The 22,223-nt window shown below is 46.5% G+C and overlaps 1 protein-coding gene across 7 annotated transcripts in view; it reads right to left on the bottom strand.

The window, feature by feature from the left end:
- Nucleotides 1–22,223, bottom strand: part of TUBGCP3 (tubulin gamma complex component 3) — a 75,736-nt gene that overhangs the window by 40,511 nt on the left and 13,002 nt on the right. For 5 of the 7 annotated variants that reach the window (XM_058742301.1, XM_058742318.1, XM_058742309.1 and 2 more), the window contains 9 exons: nt 21,563–21,630; nt 17,283–17,360; nt 16,452–16,669; nt 14,427–14,599; nt 12,334–12,452; nt 11,473–11,598; nt 10,073–10,141; nt 9,533–9,665; nt 7,801–7,967 (listed from right to left, as the gene is read on the bottom strand). In XM_058742301.1, the coding sequence (XP_058598284.1) occupies nt 7,801–7,967; nt 9,533–9,665; nt 10,073–10,141; nt 11,473–11,598; nt 12,334–12,452; nt 14,427–14,599; nt 16,452–16,669; nt 17,283–17,360; nt 21,563–21,630 (1,151 nt within the window). The remainder of the gene's footprint in view (nt 1–7,800; nt 7,968–9,532; nt 9,666–10,072; nt 10,142–11,472; nt 11,599–12,333; nt 12,453–14,426; nt 14,600–16,451; nt 16,670–17,282; nt 17,361–21,562; nt 21,631–22,223) is intronic. The other 2 variants (XM_058742343.1, XM_058742326.1) reach the window with 2 other exon arrangements.

Raw genomic sequence — 22,223 nt, 5'->3', positions numbered from 1 at the left:
GCTTATGCTTTTGGTGGCATATCTAATCCATAGTCGCAGAAATTTACACACAGCTTCAGGTGTGGGACCTACTTTGAGTAACTTTTTATACACAGTATGCAGGTGAGGTCCGAATCCTTTCTTTTATGTGTGGACATCCAGCTGTCCCAGAACCACCTGCTGGAAAGACTTTTCTTCCTTCACTGAGTGGTCTTGGAGCCTTGCTGAAAATCACTCAACAAACATGAGCACGTGTATTTCTGGACTCTCAATCCTGCTCTCGGATCTCTGAGCCCATACTCATGCCAGAAACACACCTGTGATTGCTGTGCCCTGTAACGTGACGTCGGGACGTGTGAGTCCTCCCACTGTGTTCTTCATTTCAAGAGCATGTGGCTTTCCAGGCCCCGTGCACTTCCATGTGACTTTGAGGACCAGTGCTGCCATTTCTGCAACAGAGGCCACGGAATTTTGATGGAGATCACATCCAATGTGAGATCATTTGGAGTAGTGCTGCTACCTTAACAACATCACAGAGGGGCACCTGGGTGGATCAGTCAGTTAAGTATCTGACTTCGGCTCAAGTCATGATCTCACATGGGTCTGTGGATTTGAGCCCTGCATCGGGCTCTGTTGCTGACAGCTTGGAGCCTGGAGCCTGTTCCAGTTCTGTGTTTCCCTCTCTCTCTCTGCCCCTCCCCCGCTTTCTCTCTCCCCCTCTCTCCCTCTCTCTCTCTCTCTCTCCTTCTCTCAAAAATGAATAAACATTAAAAAAAAAAATTTGAAAGCACAGTATCACGTCTTCCAAACCATGAATGTGTGGAGCCATCGGTTTATTCAGGTCTGCCTTCATTTCCTTAACAGTTTTATGATTTTCAGTACAATTCTTCCACTTTCTTAGTTTAATTTCTCCCTAAGTATCTGATTTTGACACTGTCATACTTAGAATTGTTAATGTTATTTTGGGATTGTTTATTGCAAGTATATAAAAATAGGACTGATTTTTATGTACTAATCTTGTATCCAGCTAATTTGGCAAGCGTGTTTATTAGACTTGGACTGTGAACACTTTAGTTTTCTATGTATAAAATTATGTCATCTATGAAGAGAAGCAGTTTTATCTCCTTTGCAATCTGAGTATCTTTGTTTTTCAACTGCTCCCTTGTCTAACTGCCCTGATGAGAGCTTCCAGCTCCCAGTGCAACCCTGAGCAGGATGGGGAAAATGGACCTGCTGTCTGTTCCTGAGCTGGGGACAGAGTGTACACCCTTTCACCATTGCGACGTTACCTGTTAGCGCTTCATATACGCCCTTTATCAGGCAAGGAGGCTCCTTTCTATTCCTTCGGTGAGTGTTCTGATCACGAAAGAGTGTTGAGTTTCATCAAATGCTATTTCTGCGTCGCCTGAGATGATTGTATGTTTTTCCCTCGTTTGAACAGTGTGGTGTATTACATCACTTTCCTTATGCTGTAACCACCCCTGCGTTCTTGGGAGAAATCTCGCTTGGTCATGGTGTACAGTCCGTTTAACTTCTAATCCATTTTTTGGTGCTTTATGAGGATTTCTACATCTATATTCATAAAAGATACTGTTCTGTAGTCTTTTTGTGTTGTTGTCTGGCTTTGGGATCAGAATAATATGAGCCTCATAAAATGTGTAAAAACAAGTATTCTTTCCTCAGTTTCCTAGAAGAGTTTGAAAAGAACAAGTGCTAACTTTATATATTTGGTAGAATTCACCAGTGAAGCCATCTAGTCCTGGGCTCTTTACTGGAAAGCTTGAGATTATGGACTCACTTCACGAGTTACAGGCCTATTCCAAATTCCTACTGCTCCGAGACTCCGTGTCAACGGTCAGTATTTCTAGGAGGTCTCAGGTTTTATTATCTGCAAATGACTTCATTTCTCCACCATTTTTGAGGTGGAGTTTTTGCAGGACACAGAATTCCTGACTGGCAGATTTTCCTTCCAGCATTTTGAGTGTACATCCTAGTGCCTCGTGGCCTCCGTGGTTTCTGAGGAGAGGGCAGCTGCCGACCTAATCGAGGGCCTTCTCCATGCAGAGTTTCCCTTAAGACTCTGTCTTCCCACGACTCGATTACAAGGCTCCTGTGGACATGGCGACCTGTCCCACTGGAGTCTGGGGAGCCCCCTGCGCATCCCGGCGCCATGGGTCTCTCAGACCCTTGACATTCTCCTCTTCTCTTCCTGCTCCTCCGGCGGGATAACTCAGTTGGTCTATCCTCAAGGCACGTGTTTCCTTTTTCCTGCTCAAATCTGCTGTTGAGCCCCACTAGTGATTTGTTTCATTTCGGTTACTGTACTTTTCATCTCCAGAACTACTTTGGGTCCTTTTTACAATCTCTGTTTATCCAGGTTTTGTGCTCTCTCTGATTACAAAAAGTAGCATTTTCTGGGGCACCTGGGTGGCTCAGTCAGTTGAGCGTCCGACTTCAGCTCAGGTCATGATCTCACAGTCCATGGGTTCGAGCCCCGCGTTGGGCTCCGTGCTGACACTTCAGAGCTTGGAGCCTGCTTCAGAATCTGTGACTCCCTCACTCTCTGTCCCCTCCCTCGCTCATGCTCTATCTCTGTCTCTCAAAAAATAAATAAACGTTAAAAAAAAAATTCTTTTTTTAATGTATAAAACATAAAGCGTATAAAATCCAAATATAATTGAAAAGATCATACAGTTTGACTCATTGGGCAAAAAAAATTTAAAAAAAAAGAAAGTAGCATTTCCTTGCATTATGCAAATATTTAATAAACTACTTTTATTTTCGAGAGTGAGCGCATGAGTGGCGACAGGAGCAAAGGGAGAGAGAGGGAATCCCAAGCAGGGTCCAGGCTCAGTGAGGAGCCTGACGCAGGGCTCAGTCCCACAACACTGGGATCGTGACCTTAGCCAAAATCAAGAGTCAGACGCTCAACTGACTGAGCCACCCAGGCGTCCCTAATAAACTACTTTTAAATGAGTGGTTACATAAGGCTCACATGTAGCTACTTACAGTTAACCTTACGCTTAAAGAAATATGATTTTACAACTAAGTTATAACTCATTACACAATTGAGGGGAAATTAACCAATGTTAGAATTGAAGAGACAAAAATACCCAAATTTTAATTGTGTAAGGATCAAACACAAAACGCAATTATCTCAACTACCAAATTCTTATGGTAAATATATTATTTAGAGTAAATTAAAGAGAACTTCCCAAATTTAGTCAGAGACTTAATCAGAGTCAGGAACATTTATAAATGTATGGGTCAACGAAAAAAGGAGAAGTCAAAGAACACCACAATTAAGAGAAAGGCCACAGACATACCAGGGCCAGCGGGTACTCAAATTATATCCAGCATTCTTCTTACATAAATTAACAACAAGTAACCTAGTAACATACTGAGCGCTTACTACCTGCCTGACTCCATCCGCACACACGCGCACAATCCTGTGAGGCTGCTGCTATTACACACGCACGGAAGATGTGCAAGGGAAGGCTCACAGAGACTACAGCACTCGCCCAGGATTCAGAGCTTTTCCAAACTGCAGCCAACAGTCAAACCTAAGCCATCAGACCCCAGAACCTGGGCCGGTGAGCCCCACCGCAAGGCGACGAGGCAGGGAGTTAAAACAAGGCCCCTGTTGGGGCGCCTGGGTGGCGCAGTCGGTTAAGCGTCCGACTTCAGCCAGGTCACGATCTCGCGGTCCGTGAGTTCGAGCCCCGCGTCAGGCTCTGGGCTGATGGCTCGGAGCCTGGAGCCTGTTTCCGATTCTGTGTCTCCCTCTCTCTCTGCCCCTCCCCCGTTCATGCTCTGTCTCTCTCTGTCCCAAAAATAAAAAAAAATAAAAAAAAAAACGTTGAAAAAAAAAAAAAACAAGGCCCCTGTAAGACTCTATGAGCTGCCTGCTGGCACGGCGGTACCCAACAGCAGGCACGCAGCAAAGGGCAGAATCTACTTTACGTCAAGGACTCATGTTAGCTCTATAGTCACAGTGCATTTTTGAGAAATCCCAGCAGCCGAACTAGTGAAGCAAACAAGACCATGTGGGTATAAAGTAACTGGCAAATGAACACTTACAAATCCTGAACTTCCTGAAGCCTTCTCTAACCTCAGACACCAAGTAGGAATATCAGTAAATATAAAACCTTAAAAAAGATAAGTTTACTGTAGTGCAATGTTAGTATTCGAAGTAATCTGAGGAAAGGGTACCTGAGGGTGCTTTATAGTTCTGTCAACTCTTCCAGAAGTCTGAAACTATACAAAAAAACAAAAAAAAAAAATTTAAGGATAACTTTATCTGGGAATGCAAACTGGTGCAGCCACTCTGGAAAACAGTATGGAGGTTCCTCAAAAACCTAAAAATAGAACTACCCTACGACCCAGCAACTGCACTATTAGGAATTTATCCAAGGGATATAGGTGTGCTGTTTCAAAGGGACACATGCACCCCCATGTTTATAGCCGCACTATCAACAATAGCCAAAGTATGGAAAGAGCCCAAATGTCCATTGATGGATGAATGGATAAAGAAGAAGTGGTATATATACATATAATGGACTATTACTCGGCAATCAAAAAGAATGAAATCTTGCCATTTGCAACTATGTGGATAGAACCGGAGGGTATTACGCTAAGTGAAATGAGTCAGTCAGAGAAAAACAAATATCATATGACTTCACTCATATGAGAACTTTAACATCCAAACAGATGAACATAAAGGAAGGGAAGCAAAAATAATATAAAAACATGGAGGGGGACAAAACATAAGACACTCTTAAATATGGAGAACAAACTGAGGGTTACTGGAGGGGTTGTGGGAGGGGGGATGGGCTAAATGGGGGAGGGGCACTAAGGAATCTACTCCTGAAATCATTGTTGCACTGCATACTAACTAATTTGGATGTAAATTCAAAAACTAAAATTAAAAAAATAAAAAAAATGTGTTAATGATACCTACAAAAAAAAAAAAAAAAAAAAAAGAGTAACTTTATTGATGAGGCAAGATCTGAGATTAAGCTGAAGGGATCGTTTGAGCTAATGACCTAACACTGAATTCAACAGACAGGGTGTTTAACTTAGCATTTTATCCTTAAATATATAAAACCTAAGGTTTGCCTTACACATATTCTGGGTGACAAGACTTCTTCAAAGTAAGTATCCCAAAGTGAAGCTATCCCAGTCTTGGAGAGTTTGCTTTTTTGCCTTACCTCAGTGAATCAATGTCCAAAAATAGAAAAGAAAACAGTCTAGAGGAAAATCAATCTGCAAGTCAGGGCCCAATTCTCCGGCCCCACAATTATAAATAGGCCCAGATCACACACAGGTCAGACAATCAATAACGAACTGGTGGTACTTTTAGGGACGATTCTGAAAACAGACGCACACAGTGAATTAGTGGTGTAATTAAGGACTACTTTAAAAACCCAGTTGCTAGCAACTGCAAACTAAATTATTCTCAAAAAAAAAAAGTCAAAAGCATTGCAAATTAGAAATTAGGTTCTAAATTTTAAAAAGATAATTAACCAGTTTGTGGCTTTAACTTTTGTTTTACTTGACAACAATTTTATATATATCACAATAGGACCAGAACTGCAATTCCTGTCCCAAACTCTGAAGAAAATCAGCTTCATCAAGTTAACTGGTGAGCAGCTGTTTAAAAGGTCAGTATCACCCAGAGGCACCTGGGGGGCTCAATCAGTTAAGCTTCTGACTCTTCTTTTCAGCTCAGGTCATGATCCCAAGGTTCGTGAGTTCAAGCCCCATGTTGGGCTCTGGGCTGACAGCTCGGAGCCTGGATCCTGCTTTGGATTCTGTGTCTCCCTCTCTCTGTCCCTCCCCGGTTCATGCTCTGTCTCTGTCTGTCTCTCAAAAATAAATATTAAAAAAAAAAAGAGCAACCACAGACACAAGATATCCAAATGTATAAAACCATGCCATGACTCAAGTCTAGAAAGACAGACAAATCCACCAGAAAAGCGGGCAAAGAACAGGCCCAGCGATTGGTAGAATAAAAATAACAAACATGAAAAGCTGGTCAACCTCACTAGGAAGCAGTAGAATGCCTCCAAGACACCGCACCTCACACATTAGAGTAAAAACCCTCAACAGAACTGAGTGACAGGAGCATTGACCAAGCTGGAGAAGGGGGACCCACGGAAGGCCGACTGCGGGTTGGCCTGGCAGGACCGCTCCAGAGCCGGGAAGGGCAGGATCAAAACTAAAAGACTGCGCTCGCTCCCCAACAGCCAGCCATCCCACCTCGCAGGACCGACCTCAGAGGAACTCGTATGTATGCACAGGGAGACACATGAAAGGGTGTTGTTTTCAATGACATTCAAAAGGTTTACAACTATGAAGACCATCTGTCGGTACAAGACACTACACACAAAGTGGATGTCCACCTTTCCTACACATAGTAACAAAGGACGACTCTAACGCAGCCACAGCAGGGGCTACAGGCCACACGGAGCAACCCACACAACACCTGCACCTTAGGTGCTGCCCGTGTGCACCAGAGACTTCCCAAAACCACTCTCGACAGTCGGCTCTGCCGCCATGCTGGTTTAAAAAGCCACTGGTCCCAGCACAACTGGTCTATGAGGAAACAATGGGACCATAACACGAATTTCATGACTGTTCACATCAAGTTCATCCACAAAAAACTAGGTGAAAACAGGAGCCCAGCCTTCTGCTCCACTGCAGGTGAGCCCCACACCCACAAGCCCACATCAGGGCGTCTGCAGGGTAAATGCCGTGCTCACTCTAGAATGTACGGAGGGCTGGGGCACCTGGTGGGCTCAGTCAGTGAAGTGTCCGACTTCAGCTCAGGTCATGATCTCGTGGTCCGTGAGTTCGAGCCCCGCGTCGGGCTCTGTACCGACAGCTTGGAGCCTGGAGCCTGCTTTAGATTCTGTGTCTCTCTCTCTCTCTCTCTGCCCCTCCCCTGCTCGTGTGCTCTCACTCTCTCTCTCTCAAAAATAAATGTTAAAGAAAAAAATCTAGGACGCACGGAGGGCTTAACCACTGAACGTGTGTCGACAGCACTACAACTTCTGTGAAGTTCCTATCCTTTCCTAATGTGATGTCCCTGAGGTTTTGAGGGTGCAGCCCCTCATTCCACTCTTTGTCAGAGGACCTATGGTTTGTGCTGTGTGACTTGCACAGCACAGTGGCTTTTAGGAGCACACACGCCGCCTCATGGCAGAACCAACTGTGCTTCCAACAGGCACACAGCACACACACCCATTAAAAGTGCCAGGGCCTCATGGGGCGCCTGGGTGGCGCAGTCGGTTAAGCGTCCGACTTCAGCCAGGTCACGATCTCGCGGTCCATGAGTTCGAGCCCCGCGTCAGGCTCTGGGCTGATGGCTCGGAGCCTGTTTTCCGATTCTGTGTCTCCCTCTCTCTGCCCCTCCCCCGTTCATGCTCTGTCTCTCTCTGTCCCAAAAATAAATAAAAAACGTTGAAAAAAAAATTAAAAAAAAAAAAAAAAAGTGCCAGGGCCTCAGTAAGTGACCTTGCAAAGTGACAGAGCGTGCGATACTGCACCACACGAGGACTAACATGGGACACCTAGGTCTGGCTTTGCCGCAAACCTGGCCAGGGGATTTGGCCTTCTGACTTTCCCACCGTTAAAACTGGGATGATAATCTCCGACGGACCCCAGGCGGCTCTGTCGCTCAGAGGTAACTGGTTTTCAAAGCACCGCACAAAACACACACGGCATTCGTGCAGTGCGGTGGCGTTACAGTCGAGAGGAAACAGTTCCCAGGGAGAAAAACTCAAGAGAGTAGCCGGAGACTCGAACGGCGCTCCTTACTTCGTGGTACGTGTCCTCGAGCTCCCCGTCGTATATCCAGCGGTACAGGAAACTCAGCACGGGATGTGACACTAAGCTGAGAATATGCTGCACCAGGGACCTCACGTACGGGTCCCCCGTCTTCGTGTACGCGTGGACGGCAGAGGCCAGCTCACCTCCTTTCCTCCCTGGGGGACACATGCAAAACACCCAAATTACACTCCCGGCAGAGACCAGGTCATCGAGATGCAGTGTTCCCTGGCTACCATCTGGGACTGAGGAGTGGCAGTAACGTGTTGAGGAACAGAGAGAGCGCCAGCCTGCCCCAGGCTTCATGAGTCAGAGCAAGGCACTCCCCTACCTCTGCGCAGCCGCTGCGGGGTTTTTCAAGAGCAACACCCCTGACTCATTACTCAAGCTGGAACATGAATTGTCACCTCTGCTGACCAAGACACGCATTAAGACTCACACTTTATACTGCAGTCAGAGATATAAACACATATAGAAAATATGAAAGTTTTACAAAACAGTACTTGCACTTTAATGCTTCCTATTTTCTTCCTTTCCTCCTTTAGTACAACACGCTAGTCTCGGCTTACCAAACTCATCTTACAACCCATTAAGTGGCTAGAACTCCCATTCCAAAAAATCCTGCCACAGTGAAGAGTCCCGGGCCCGGGGAGCACAGCTCAGGATGAAGCACTGGCAGTGGCAAATATCAGGCCCCAAAACACAAACACAGAAAGTTTCTTACGTTAAGAATTCAGGATTTGATTAGGTTGCTGAAAGATTTTCAGGAAGGTCTAATGTGACCCGATGTTACTGAGATGCTCCTGGCAGGAGCACACACAGCTGCCTGAGGGAGGGGCAGAGATGTCAGAAGGGGCTGGAGGTCCAGGACACGAGGGGCTCAGTGCACACAGACTGTGGGGACTGGGGAGAGAGACAGAGGAAGAGTCTAGAAGGAATCCACATGGGGGTGCTCGTCATCTGAGAAAAGACACATATCTTGCCTGACTGCTTTCTCTTTTTGAGGGGAGGTGGCAGGAAGTAGAGGAGGCAGGGCACGGACAGCTTGGCGAGCTCAGACCACACATGCCAGAGTCCCGGCCCCTGTGCTCACACAGACAGAAGAGGGTGGCAGCAGACACAGGGCCGTGACCTAGGGGCAGACAGACCCTCGGCTTCTCCCACCTCACTCAGTTCTCACAATCCTAAGAGGAGGCCATTGATGCCCCAACATTACAGAGAAGAAAAGACAAAGAGGTTCTTGGCCAAGGTAGCTCCAACAGAGAGAAAAAATGTTCAGAAGGCAGGTAGAAATGCAGAGCCAGAGCCTGGGAGAGGCCCCAGCCACACAGGCAAACTGGAGGACTTTAACACCTAGCTTGTGGACCCAGACCTGGGCCATAACCTCAGGAGGAGGAAACCCCCAGGGAAGGCTGCTGGGCCAGAGACAAGTAAAAGGGGCTTAGAGATGAACAGTTACAACACCAAGGACCACAAAATGCTTACAAACTAGACACCCTCTCCTTTCTTCCCTCATTTCAATGAACTACTAAGCTTCCACAAACATAAATATGGGGCCATGTCAGCAACTGATGACTTTCCCTATAAGTGATCTACGCACTTGTACGTAATCTGCACATTCATGGCTGTCAAGGATACATGAGAGCAGGCACGCAAATGACCGCAGATGAAATTCTCTAAAACCTGCTTTGAAATAAAGCAGGTCCATGAGACTCAAAACAACCTTGGCAGTGGTCCACTAGGGCCGCGAGAGTCTTCAGTCTTATCTTGGGGTCGTACGTCCAAACCAGGAGGCGCCGGAGCGTCAAGCTACTCTCAAGGCCCAAGTTCACCCCCTGATCATCCTCTAACTGTAGCTGAAAAACAACAAAGACGTAACACGTAAACACAAGTCACCAAATATGTCCACCATTTCTTAATCCACGGAAGTCAGCATGGGGAGGGGATTATTCTCATAAAACGAAGAGACAAGTCCCCTCAGAGAACAATAGTTTCTTCAAGCCACTAGTCATCGGTTGAAATGGTAGATCACTTCTCGGCCTCTTGGCTAAGATCAAGTGAAATGGTAGACAGAATTCTGAAAATCAGCATTAATTGCCTCTCGAATACACTGAAACTCCATGGGTATCGAGACCTCATGAACAGCATTAGCAAACATTTTTATCTTTTAAAAGTAATTACAAAGAAACTTAAAAGCTCTCTATAGTTGCAATTTTGTATGATGGAAAATCACGAAGAAATTAAAATATAAGCAAAGCATTACCTGGGAATGTAAGACAGACAGCAACCGGTAGTATTCCTTCAGTTCCTGATGCAAGGCCGCGCAAAAGCTCTGCGTGGGAAAAAGCAGGCGTGGTGAACACACAGCACAGCCCTCACGCGCCAGTGCATCTGATCGCCACAGGCTCAGCGCTGGACCACGACTGGTACGTTCTGCTGGTTTAAGTTCTGCTTCTGCCAGAGGCCTGCCGGCAGCTTTACCCACCAGCATGGCCACAGTTCATCCCACGAGGGGGGTGTTCTCCCCCAGCACGAGCTTTGCAGTTGGAAAATCAGATTACAGCTAAACGTATATTCACTTTGACAATGATCTTTTAACATTATATCCCCTCTAAATCTTTAGAGTTAAAATGTCATTTTCTCGGGGGCACCTGAGGGGTTTGTCCGACTCTTGATTTCAGCTCAGCTCAGGTCATGATCTCAAGGTTTCTGAGTTCAAGCCCCGAGTAGGGCTCTGTATTGACTGTGCAGAGCCTGCTTGGGATTCTTTCTCTCCCTCCCTCTCTGCATTCACACTCTTTCTCTCAGAAATAAATAAAACATTTTTAAAAATGTAATTTTCTCTGTTTTTAATTAGAATTTAAAAACTGGCAACTCCATGCCAGTTTCTCCCAATTTTTCAGTGTTGTTTGTACCGCTCATTTTCCACACCGATATTATTAAAAACTTCTTTGTATTTCTAGGATCTTAAATACAGAAAAGGTGAGGGGCACCTGGGTGGCTCAATCGGTTGAGCAACCGACCTCAACTCAGGTCACGATCTCGCAGTATGTGGGTTCGAGCCCCACGTCAGGCTCTGTGCTGACAGCTCAGAGCCTGGAGCCTGTTTCCAATTCCGTGTCTCCCTCGCTCTCTGCCCCTCCCCCGCTCACACTCTGTCTCTCTCTCAAAGTAAATAAATTTTTTTTAAAAATACTAAAAAGATGTCAAACCAGAATCTGTAAGAAAGACCATCACACAGTCCTGTGACAAAAACTTTCTAGAATGAACCCTAGAATGTAAACCCAGGGACCTCAGTGGGAAGAACCTGCAAAGGATAAAACCTCTTCTCTTTAAATATCAGGATCCACACTGTTCTGAGTATCTTAAAGTGATACACCGTCAGTCATCTGCAGGTTTATTTTAATGCATTTATGTATTCTGTGCTCACACTCCACCAACAGCTACCGTGAACCATGTGTGGTACTGGGTTATCTCTGTCAATCCTCACCATGGTCTCTATTTTCTCGAGTGGACCAGGATGGCTCCAGTGTCGCAGTATCAAAACTTCCTTACTTAAAAAGAACACTCTTTTCAAGAATTACTTTCACAGTAAGATTTTAGGTAGACTAAGCACTCCCCAAAATGAAGGCATCCTAAATGTTGTGGTAACAACAAACATACCTGACCCACAAGTCCAAACGAACGGTCTAGACTCCTCTGGTCAGTGTATTTTCTGATTTTGTTATGCAACCATCCCAACTCAGCAAGTCTGACTGTCGTATCCCTCAAAGATTTACTTAGGTTTGCCTAAAAAGTAAATATATCAAGAGTTAAAAATTAACAGTAGAATTTCAATTGCTTTTCTAAACCATTTGCACTTTTAGTATCCTAATCTTAGGTCCCAACACATGGCACTTACAAGTAACGAAAGCACCACCACCAAGACAGAACAACGAGAGTCTGGGAAACGAGGGCAGCAGGTGCCAGCAAGGAAGGGAAGTAGAACCTCTCTCTGCAAGTGTAAGGCTCAAGCAGCATCACCCCAAGACGTAGCTGGCCAGCTCCCCGGCAAGGCAGGAGCTCTGTGACGTCAGCCACGTCCTAGAACGGCCGGGACTTGTAAAAGACCACGACATCAACACGAAAGGGCCGTGGGGAAGGAGGTTCCAGAAGGGGAAAGCAGGCAAGTGGAGGCACCTTATCCGGAACGGTGTACCAACCGCAGAGATGCCAAGTGGTACCCGCCCCTCGGGTGCCTCGACACCACCATCACCAAGAGCAGGAGTCAGCTTGTGGGTGGCTGCATCCGTGAACACGAGAAGACACGGAAGGAGAAGCAAGCAAGGTCTCAGCAAAAGCACCAGAGCCACAAGCCCGCGGGGAGGCAGACCCATGTGCCCAACCGGCACACCGGCTCTAGGGGTCCAGTACCCCGAGTGCACCTGTCGCCCCTACAGGTTAACAGCTCCCGGCCGGCTGTACCGACACCCGTCTTTCCTGCCTGAACACCTCACACCTCACATGGGGGGCCGGTAACTGTACCTTCGCCTCCACTTTGTAGCGGTTCTCCACGCTGTCCATCTTGACGTGCTTGCCATCTATGCCCTGGAAGACGTACACAATGTCCCGCACAAGGGCCGCCTCCGTAACTTCCCCAGCACCTGAAACATTGGTTTTGTAAGAGGAATTACCGAACAACACATTTTAAGATGGAATCTATTTTATACCACACCTAGTTTTACATTACGTGTTTCAACCAGGAGAAAATTTTAAAATTAAAAAAAATGAGCTTAAGATGGAAAAAGCATGAAGTCCTAAAAAACAAGAGTTTTCTCAAAAAGATATGGAGATCATAGAATTTCTTACACAAAAAGTCTTTAGAAATTTTTTAAAAAAGCAGGGGTGCCTGGGTGGCTCAGTTGGTTAAGTGTCCAACTCTTGATCTCAGTTCCAGTCTTGACCTCACAGTCATGAGTTCACGCCTCGCACTGGGCTCCACATTGTGGCATGCAGCCGATTTCACAACCAATCACAAAGGGATAGGTAATTATTTCATAGACGGCGTTTGTGAAAATTTATTCCATGGCATGAGTATGAACTTGGTTCCATTCTCAATCACATAAAAAGAAGCGAATACGATAGAAAAGTTATGATTTCCATAAACCTTGGAACAAAAGCTAAGTCAGAATTTAGGTGTTACTCAACGACAAAGAGGCAATGCTCAGAAACCCAAGACATCGGCGGGAGGAAAAATGTCATGAGTACACAGTCAGGGCCCAGCACTCCCAGAACCAGGGTAGTGAGTCAGAAGGTAAGGACAGGTACGTACTTCAGTTGTGGAGATAACATTCCATAAATATCAACGCCACCAAACTACGAGTAACATTGTTCAAATGTTATCTACCTGTCGTTACTGACTACTTTGTCTGCCTTTTCCATCAGTTACTAAGAGAGAGAAGTTGAAATATCCAACTGTAATTGTGGGTCTGTTTTCTTTGTAGGTCTGTTGGTTTTCCACTGTGCATCTGAAGCTGTTGGTAGGTGAATACACGTTTAGGAGCATTATTCCTTCCTGAAGAACTGACCCTTTCCCTGTTAGGAAACATCCCTCTGCCCTGACGACACTCCTACAGTGTCTACTCTGACAGTGAAGGAGCAGCCCGTCTTCCCGTGGTTAAATACAAGATGCGTGTTTCCATCCATTTACTGCCAACCTATTTGTGTCTCTATATTTGGAATATATCTCTTTCGAGCAGTACATAATGGTCTAAATGTAATTTTTTAAAAACTAAACGAAGTGTCTAATCTATACACATTTAATGTGACTACAGACGTGTTTGATTTAAACTCCCTGCATTGCAGTATGTTTCCTATTTATCACCTGTTCTTTCTTCCTTTGCACCTCCTCTCCTGCTCTTTGGGACTGATCAAATACACTGTGAAGTCCTTTTATCTGTGAGCTCTGTGTGTCACGCAGGCTTGAAGGCCCTGGTAGGGGCCAGGAGTCACAGCAAACAAGGAGGAGCAGTGAGGGGCACTCTCGCTGTCTGGAAGCCAGCCGCCAAGTCACAGTGTTCCCCCAACCCCCCACACCCTAACTGTCAGGGTTACACGACGGACCCAGGTAGGAAGTGTGGCTGCACGGGCCGGGCTCTGCACTCTGGGCTGTGTTCCCAGGTCCACACAAGACGCACCTGGTCCTCACATTCTGCACAAGAACAGAGAGCAGCGGGGGGAGCAGGTGGGAGGGTGGCAGGAGGGATTATAGAATCTGTGGATTACGAGCCAACAACGAAGCCCATTCCTCTATTCTCGGAAGCGTTCCAAACACTGCTATTCGAAGGGCTCTTGGGAAAGAAATGCAAACTTTCTTTTGCGATCTAGCAGAGCTCTAAAACTCTCAGCGAGGTGTCTGTTTAACCATCAAATAAATCTTCAGTGCGTTTCTCCAATGTCCCAGGCACTGCCCGACTTGCTGAGGCATCACGGACCATACTTAGGACTCTGAAGTTCTCATCATGAGAACAAGCCGGCCCTCAATGGTTGTAAGCAGGGCCTCGACAGTGTTTTCAAATACGGGAAGCACAAAATCTAGATTGCAAAGAAAACCCATGTTAGGATCTATCCTTACTCACCACTGGCATCCCCTTCCCTCCTTGGTCTTGTCACGTTGCGAGAAACAGTGTTTGGGAGACCTTTTGAGGTAGTGGTTTGTGAAGAAGGCTGGTTTGCAGTTAAAGTCCATGCAAGACGTGACCCCAACTGCTGCCGAAGACAGTCTCCAACTCCAGGAGTGTGATGAGGCTGTCTAAAAGAAGGAGAGAGCATTTCCTACCTCCAAACACGCAGACCATTCACTTGAAACACAACACACTGCTGGAAATGTTCCTAAAATTCCTATATTGAGTTACATGCTAGAAATCTGAGCTAGATGCACGACATCGCCCTACCAGAATCCATCCACCGACCAGTCCAAGGCCTCTTTGGGACGTTTAGGCTGCCATTCAGGCTCTCACTGGCACCTCCCACATATTTCTCAGCCTAAAGACCAAAATCTACTTGACTCTTCTTCACAAGCACATAACATACATGACCCATCTAAAAACCAATGAAATTCACGACTAATTTTAACTTTGAACTTGAACTTAACCCCTTTCATTCACTCAGCATTTGCAGGGCACAGCAATTCAAACTCTGGAGGACCATCCTTCTATATCCTCGCTTGTCTCCCAGCCTTCACGGTATTCGACACGAAAAGAAGTATCATAATTTGCAAATTAATTTCAAACATACACAAACATCAAGTCCAAGGCAAGAGTAAAAAGGTCAAGACTGCCTGTGATAACTTCGAGAACGTGTCAGAGCTGGTCTCTGAACAGCTGACTTCTCAGGACGTGTGTTTTGACAAGTGTAATGAAATGTCATTTCCCGGGAACCCAACACAAAAATGAAAATCTCAACAGCACTACTGCTCCTAAGGGGCAGAACTCAGATTCAGTACCAGAGCAATACTGCTGGGCCCATCTGCAACCACTAATGAAGTGACACAGGAAAGAAGACCCCAAAAACAGCCCTCCCTCTTCTCTATTTTCATGGGGAAAAAGTCATCAACAACACTTGTTAAACTAGGACTTTCAATACAGTTCTAAATTTCAGAGAAAAATTCTAAGGGACCATTTCAGTTCAAAGTCCTCTATACAGCGCTTTGTTTTTGTTGTTTTCTTCAAATTGTAAGGTAAAAACGACCAAGTCTATTTAGTTTACTCTTTTAGCCAGAATACAAGTCAGAGATTAAATCTGTAGAATATGTTGCACTGTCTTTCCAGAACACCACATTCCACTTACAACGCACGTGTGGTGCACTTGAACGCAAGAATACTTATGTCACACAACGATTAGTTATTATGCTCACATGGAACACACATGACTGTAAATCTCTTTAGTCACTGTTCTGGAAAAGTACCCACTTTGTAACAGTCTGCTCTAATGTGATTTCCAGGATCGAACCATGTGTAGAAATATACAAAAAGATAAAGAAAAGCAAATTTCCAAGTCCACTACTGTATTAGCCACTGCTTTTCTCTCAACCACAAACTCTGCATCTCCTGGAAAAGGGAGAGCTGATGGCACGTTGACCATGCGCTCCCAGAGCCCCTCCTCTTAATCCATGAGTGCCACAATTCTCAGTTTGAAGATCACAGCACTTGAGGACGAGACAACTTTATTTTAGTTTACTTATTTTTTAAATAATTTAATAAAGAGAATAGCATAGATCAGTAAAGCAGACAATATTCACTGAGAGATAAAAATGTGAACACCGCAAGGGAAATGTCAGTCAGTTACCAAATGAAAGGCCCATCCTATTACACTTCTGAACGGGGGCCTTCACTAATACGCACTTGCATTAACAGGGAAAGGGTTGGCCAAAAATCATTACAGTCAACCATGACTAGAAGTGGGAATTCCCATGTGAAACATGAGTTTTTGGGAAGAATAAAATCCTAGGAGAAAGCATATCAGACACAGTGCCTGGAACATTTCTGGCACATACGAGGCCCTAAAGATAGTTTCAGTGAACACACAAAATGCCTTCCTACAAACCTGAGGATTCTGCCGTTTCTACTGCTGACAAGCAGCCTCTGCCCGCGAGCCCGACTCACCCCGGCAGGAGAGACTGTGGCGGCGGGGTCGGGCCATTCAGGGCGTACACGCCCATACTGCTGATGCCGCTGCTCCCCACGCTGCCCGAGCTCTGTGCCGACTGTGTGCCGCGGTCCTGGTAGTTCAGCGGGAGCGTCTGCGGCCTGGCGTAGTAGTAGGGAGTCGAGTGCGCATCTCTCGGCAACGCTTGAGCAAATAACGCAGCATAGCTGGAGACCTGAAAAGAATAGAGAGATATGAAATCACAGAACACTTCCTAAATCAACAGAGATGATTTATACACAAGTTTTAGTTCTTTCTGTAATTGATTTGGTACTGTTCTTAAAAAATTTATTTTGTGAGCACGAGCGAGCGAGCACGAGAGGGCAGGAGAGACTCCCAAGCAGGCTCCGTACTGTCAGTGCAAAGGACGCGGGGTTCGAACTCATGAACCGTGACATCATGACCTGAGCCGAGATCAGGAGTCGGATGCCTAACCGACTGAGCCCCCCTGGCATCCCTGGGACACTGTTGTATTTGAGGTAATAACAACCCTGGAAAACATCTTAAGGAAAAGCAGTGCACTGATGAAAGAAAGAAAGAAAGACAGAAAGACAGAAAGACAGAAAGACAAAAAGACAGAAAGACAGAAAGACAGAAAGACAGAAAGAAAGAAAGAAAGAAAGAAACAAAGAAACAAAGAAAGAAAGAAAGAAAACAAAATCAACCAGACAAGTTACTATTTTCTTAAGTACAGAAGCTGATTCCTGTCACCACTGGGCATGGCTGTGCTGACAAGACAGAAGCTGCTTCGCGAAGGGCGCTGGCTGTGAGGACAGCCTCTCTCTCACCTTGTTTGGCTGCTTGCGTGGATCCTCACTAAGGCTGAGCAAGAGGTAGAGAATTGACCATTTATTTTTCAAAACTCCCTGTTAAAAAAGAAAACATTAACAGAATAACTTTGTACTGCTCTCCAGTTTCAAGTAACTTTCTCCTCAATTATCCTTATTTCCAAAACGGAAATGTATTTTAAAAGCCACATGGTAGCACTGGGTGTTGTATGTAAGTGATGTGTCACTCAACTCTACTCCTGAAATCATCATTACACCATACGTTAACTAACATGGATGTAAATTAAAAACATAATAAGATAAAATAAAACAAAATAAAAATTAAACGTAGAACTGTACTTGGTACACAGAAGTTAATCAAAACCAAAAAAATAAATACATTCACACGGTAACAGCATATCTAAATTTGTTCATTTTTCAGGTATTGCAAACAGTGCCACCCATTACAAAGCTACAAAACCTATTCTCAAGAGGTCATTACCCTTGAATCATTTCACCCACTGAAAACTAACTCCAAAGTCCCCAATGAGAACATGTTTTTAAACTACCCTATTCCTGAATAATAGCATTTCCCCTTAAAATAATTCTTAGAATAACCAACTTCCTAAACATAGTCGTTTTAAGACAAACGCCATCATAAAATAGGTGAACGCTTTTTTCCCCTTTTACCAAAGTCCCGTGTAGGCCATAGAGGATTAAAGAAAGAAAAAAAGAGAAATTGTAAAGCACACGATGTAAGTTGGCATGCTGCACACCTAACTCGAGGTTCCGAAGTAAGAGTGGTCGACAAGAAACCCCAGTTTTCTGGGTAATTAGCACACGGATTGCATGGACTGTCTACTGCTCCGCCCTGACTCACAGCCCTGACAACAGCCCACCCTCCAGTCACGTGCAAACTCGAGTTTGCAGAGCATTTCTACTCTCTTCTCACTGCCTTACCTCTGGGACGCACACGCTAGAATATAAAAATAACTTTATTTACAAAACACATTATGGGATGGCTGCTTACTTTACACAAGGTCCTCATTATAGAGAATATTCCTTGAAAGTTTCTTTAAAGAAAAAGTTTATCTCAGGTATTTAAATTACGGTCTAACTTTAAAAATCTGAATTATACACAATTTTCCAGAAATGATAAACTGCCCAGCTGGCACAACACGGGGAACAAAGAGACCCCGACAAACAGCAAACAGACAAATGGGCAAACATACTTCAGTGGGTACGGGACATTTCAGAGAGAGGAGGGTCACTCAAGTGGCCCAGGCTGATGAAAGGACCCCCAGAGAGGATGGGGTCTTCGAGAAGGGTGGGCGGAGCACACGCACAGGAAGGGGCAGGCACAGAAGGAAATGTATTTTAGGGAACGAAGACATGTACACCTGGCCACAGCCAGGCATGAGACGGAACGGAAAACAGAATGAAGCATCAGGTCAGAGGGGTCTCACGTGCGGGACCAGAAAGCCTGACCACAGGGAGCCCGTGAAGGTGCGACTGCACCTGCGGCCAGGCCCAGGAGGCTGGACTGCAGAGGTCACAAAAGGAGACGCAGTCATTCGGGAGGAAAAGGCCAAGGGCCGGCTGGCATTCGGTGACTGAGGACCCACCCAGGGAACCTTCACAGTCCCCTGTGAGCAGGTCCAGGGCTCCCAGGGCTAGGTGACCCCTCGGGTGCAGCACTGAGGGCCGAAGCCAATCCTCCTGCATCCCGTCTCCCTGAAGGGCTGGAGGGAGATGAGCTCCCGTCGCTGCCGTGGAAAGGAGGGCCCCGTGGGATGGACGCCCTCCCACATGCCTCCTCCTGCACCCTCACCACCACTCTGGGACGTGGGCAGAAGCAAAGGTGAGCACCTAACTCCCCTACCAAAATCACCAAGCCGTGCACTGGGAGGCCAACCGCAGGGCGCCAGACTCCAGATGGCACAGGAGAGAGGCATGCTTGAGAGAACAATTAATAAGGCTTGGGGACAGGGCAAATTTGGGGAGAGCGGTGGAGTCGACGTGACATTTGGGTTTCCAGCTTTTGGCACTTGAACAATGTCATCATTCACCAGAAAAGAAAATGGGGAAGGGCAGGGGTGTGCGTGGGTGCATGTGAACGGATGCCTGGAGTATGGAAAAAGACAAAAAATGCTCCTTTCAGTTCTGAGAATGTCAACCTCCAAGGCCTTGTGGGAGTTTCCTGAGGGGCATGTGCGTAGAGATGCCCAGAAGGCGTCAGGAAGGCAACAGGAGGTCCCTCTGGGCAGCGAGTTCTGGGTTAGAGCCTCAGTTCTTGCTTTAGAAAAATAAGGACAATTTATGGGGTGGAGAGCAGAGAAAATCCCAAATCCAAACAAAATCATGCACCAAAAACAATCAGCAAATGGCATTTTTAAAGGAGGAGGCAGTATTCTTTTACCATAAGAACAGGTATGTAAACACGCAGGCTGGGCCTGGAGAGCGTCTGACGGAGGGACTACGCAGAGGCGTGGACAGACCAGGGAAACAGGACGGCACAACGCCGGCAGGGACCACGGCCAGGATGGAGGCCTGAGGGACCAGGGAGGAGATGGGCCACCAGAGCCAATGAGCCGGGGGTGCAGGGCGCGGGCAGGGGAATGGTCCGCGGGGCCCAGCGGCACAGCAGAGCCACTGCCAAGCCACTGCCTGTCAGGAGGAGGGCGGCTTGGCCTCACTCCCCTCCCGCCCCATCAGTTCTGAGTGAAGACACCCCGAAGCAGGGCAGAGAAGGGACAAGGGAGCCCCAGGGGGGCCATCCCGAGCCCAAAGCAGGGCAGGGAAGGGTGGAGAGAGAGATCTGCTGAGGCAAGCGGGCTGAACGACTCCAGCATCACAGACGTTTCAATGCTTCTAAACCACTCCAGACCCCATTATTTTAGATTTTGAAATCTAAGGACCTTGATTCAGACTCAAGACTTTAAATGTACGCATGTATTGAATTCTAAATGTCAGAATGCACGCCAGGGCACTGTAAGATCTGGAGGAACACCCACACAAGTGGGTCTGTGAAGCAGTTAGACACCTAGCTTCTTCCAGCGTCCATACCCCGCCCGCCAAGGTTCACCTCCTCCAAGACCCTCGCTGCTGCCCACGCCACCCCCTCATGCCCGCCCTTCTCCCGGCGCCCTCCACAAGGCATGGGCTGCCCTCCCCCAGACAGCCATCCTCCTCTGTCCACAGCTCCGTCAACCACACGCAGACTGCAGCCCAGGACCACTGGGACCCCTTCCCCAACCACTCCACACCGTACCACAGGCCTCCATCATCACCTCCCCGATCCTGCCCAGACCGCACCTGCACCCCCCGGCCACACCTCGCATGGCACGCACTGCCGAGAAGGGTACCCAGTGAGGAGAGAGGACAGAACAGGGGAACCAAGAACTGGATGTTTTAGCACAAAGATGGGCCGGCTGTTCTTCATCTGGTTAATTACTAGCGCTGTACTATCGTGTCCTCACATCGTTCATCCCGTGTCAGCCACCGGCCGAACCACGCGCTGCTTCTGGGGGCAAGAGCCCTAGGAAACCAGCTCTGCTTCACCACACTGCTCAGGGATAAGCACTCAGTGTTCCAAACAAAGTTTTGGAAAACAACCATTTTAAGTTAGAAAGGAGGAGAAAAACTTGGAAGAGTTAAGAGTTTAATCACTAGCAGCCTTAGGCACAACTTGGGGATTTTGATCGCCGTACTGCGAACTCAGTACTGGATGAGCAAAGCACGAAACTTGGGATTTCACGTTCTTCTCTGCGGCAGGAGGGAGACAGATGGACCAAGCTCTCACCCTGTAATTCAGTGAATTTATTGGTGTCCAGAAGGGCAGCGTCTTCTCCAAAAATAACAGGTCAGAAAACCACGTGTGGCCAAGTCATCAACAATCAATCACAAAATGTTCAAAATCAGAACTGTTTTAGGTCATTCACTACAACAGCACAAATTAGGGCCTGAGGAATAATAATGGAGAAGTCGAGCTGTCACCCCACATGCAGTCGAGTCGAGGCTTCTACCAGCTTCCTACCGCACGTGCAGCCTTCCGTCACACGAACTGAGGGCTACCTCATTCTGGTTGCTTTCCCAATGTAGCTTCCTCCACCTTCGTAAGCAATTTCCCATTAAATCCAGCTCAAACCTACTTTTAATCTCGAAAATCTCTTCAAAAGCAAACACAATCTACAATGAAGATCCACTACTCAGCACAGAAAGGCTTAATGTGATCCCACAAAAAAAGTCCCCACATCCCCAAACCAGCCCGACAGCCTCACGGGTAGTGGAGTGCACGCTACCTGTGAGTGAAGCTTTCTGTGGAGCTCTGAAAACAACGCAGCATCCGCTTCTCTTCTCTGCCGAATAACTGAAAAGTTAGAAAAGAAAGCGACGTGTTAGTCACCTACACCAAAACTCCTTCTAGGACACTATTTCACCCACGGTCACAGGTAGCTGAAGTCTGAAAAGAATCCTGAGCTTAAGAATCAGAATAACGAGTGACATTTCGGCTCTGTGAATTTGGTCAATTCCTTTGATCTCTCTGACATTTGCAAAATGCTGACAGTATTAGGCTGGAATCAGAGTCTGTTAGCTGAAGTAACAGAAACGATGGGACCTTTTAGATTCTACCCACCAATATGAACAGGCAATCCAGTGGGGCAAGCTACCACCAGGTTAACTAGTCGATGGCTACTGGAAGGACAGATGTAAAGTAAAAATACCTTGGGAATGGTAAATTCAAAGGGCAATAACCAACAAGCCTATCATTCATGATAGCTTGACCTAAAACCACACATTCTAAGCATTTCTGTTAACATGCACAGCAATACTAGTAAATGTCTTCAGACGCCTGCAGCTACTACACTCACTAGTTCCCCGGAAGCCACAGTAATGCGCGCAAAGCCCATGCTCCAATCGGTTCCACAAAGGACGAGACTCCACACTGGACCTGGGCCCCAA

Source organism: Neofelis nebulosa, chromosome 1 (assembly GCF_028018385.1).
Source record: "Neofelis nebulosa isolate mNeoNeb1 chromosome 1, mNeoNeb1.pri, whole genome shotgun sequence".
In the NCBI taxonomy this organism is placed as follows: domain Eukaryota; kingdom Metazoa; phylum Chordata; class Mammalia; order Carnivora; family Felidae; genus Neofelis; species Neofelis nebulosa.
This window is presented reverse-complemented; position numbering and strand designations above follow the sequence as displayed.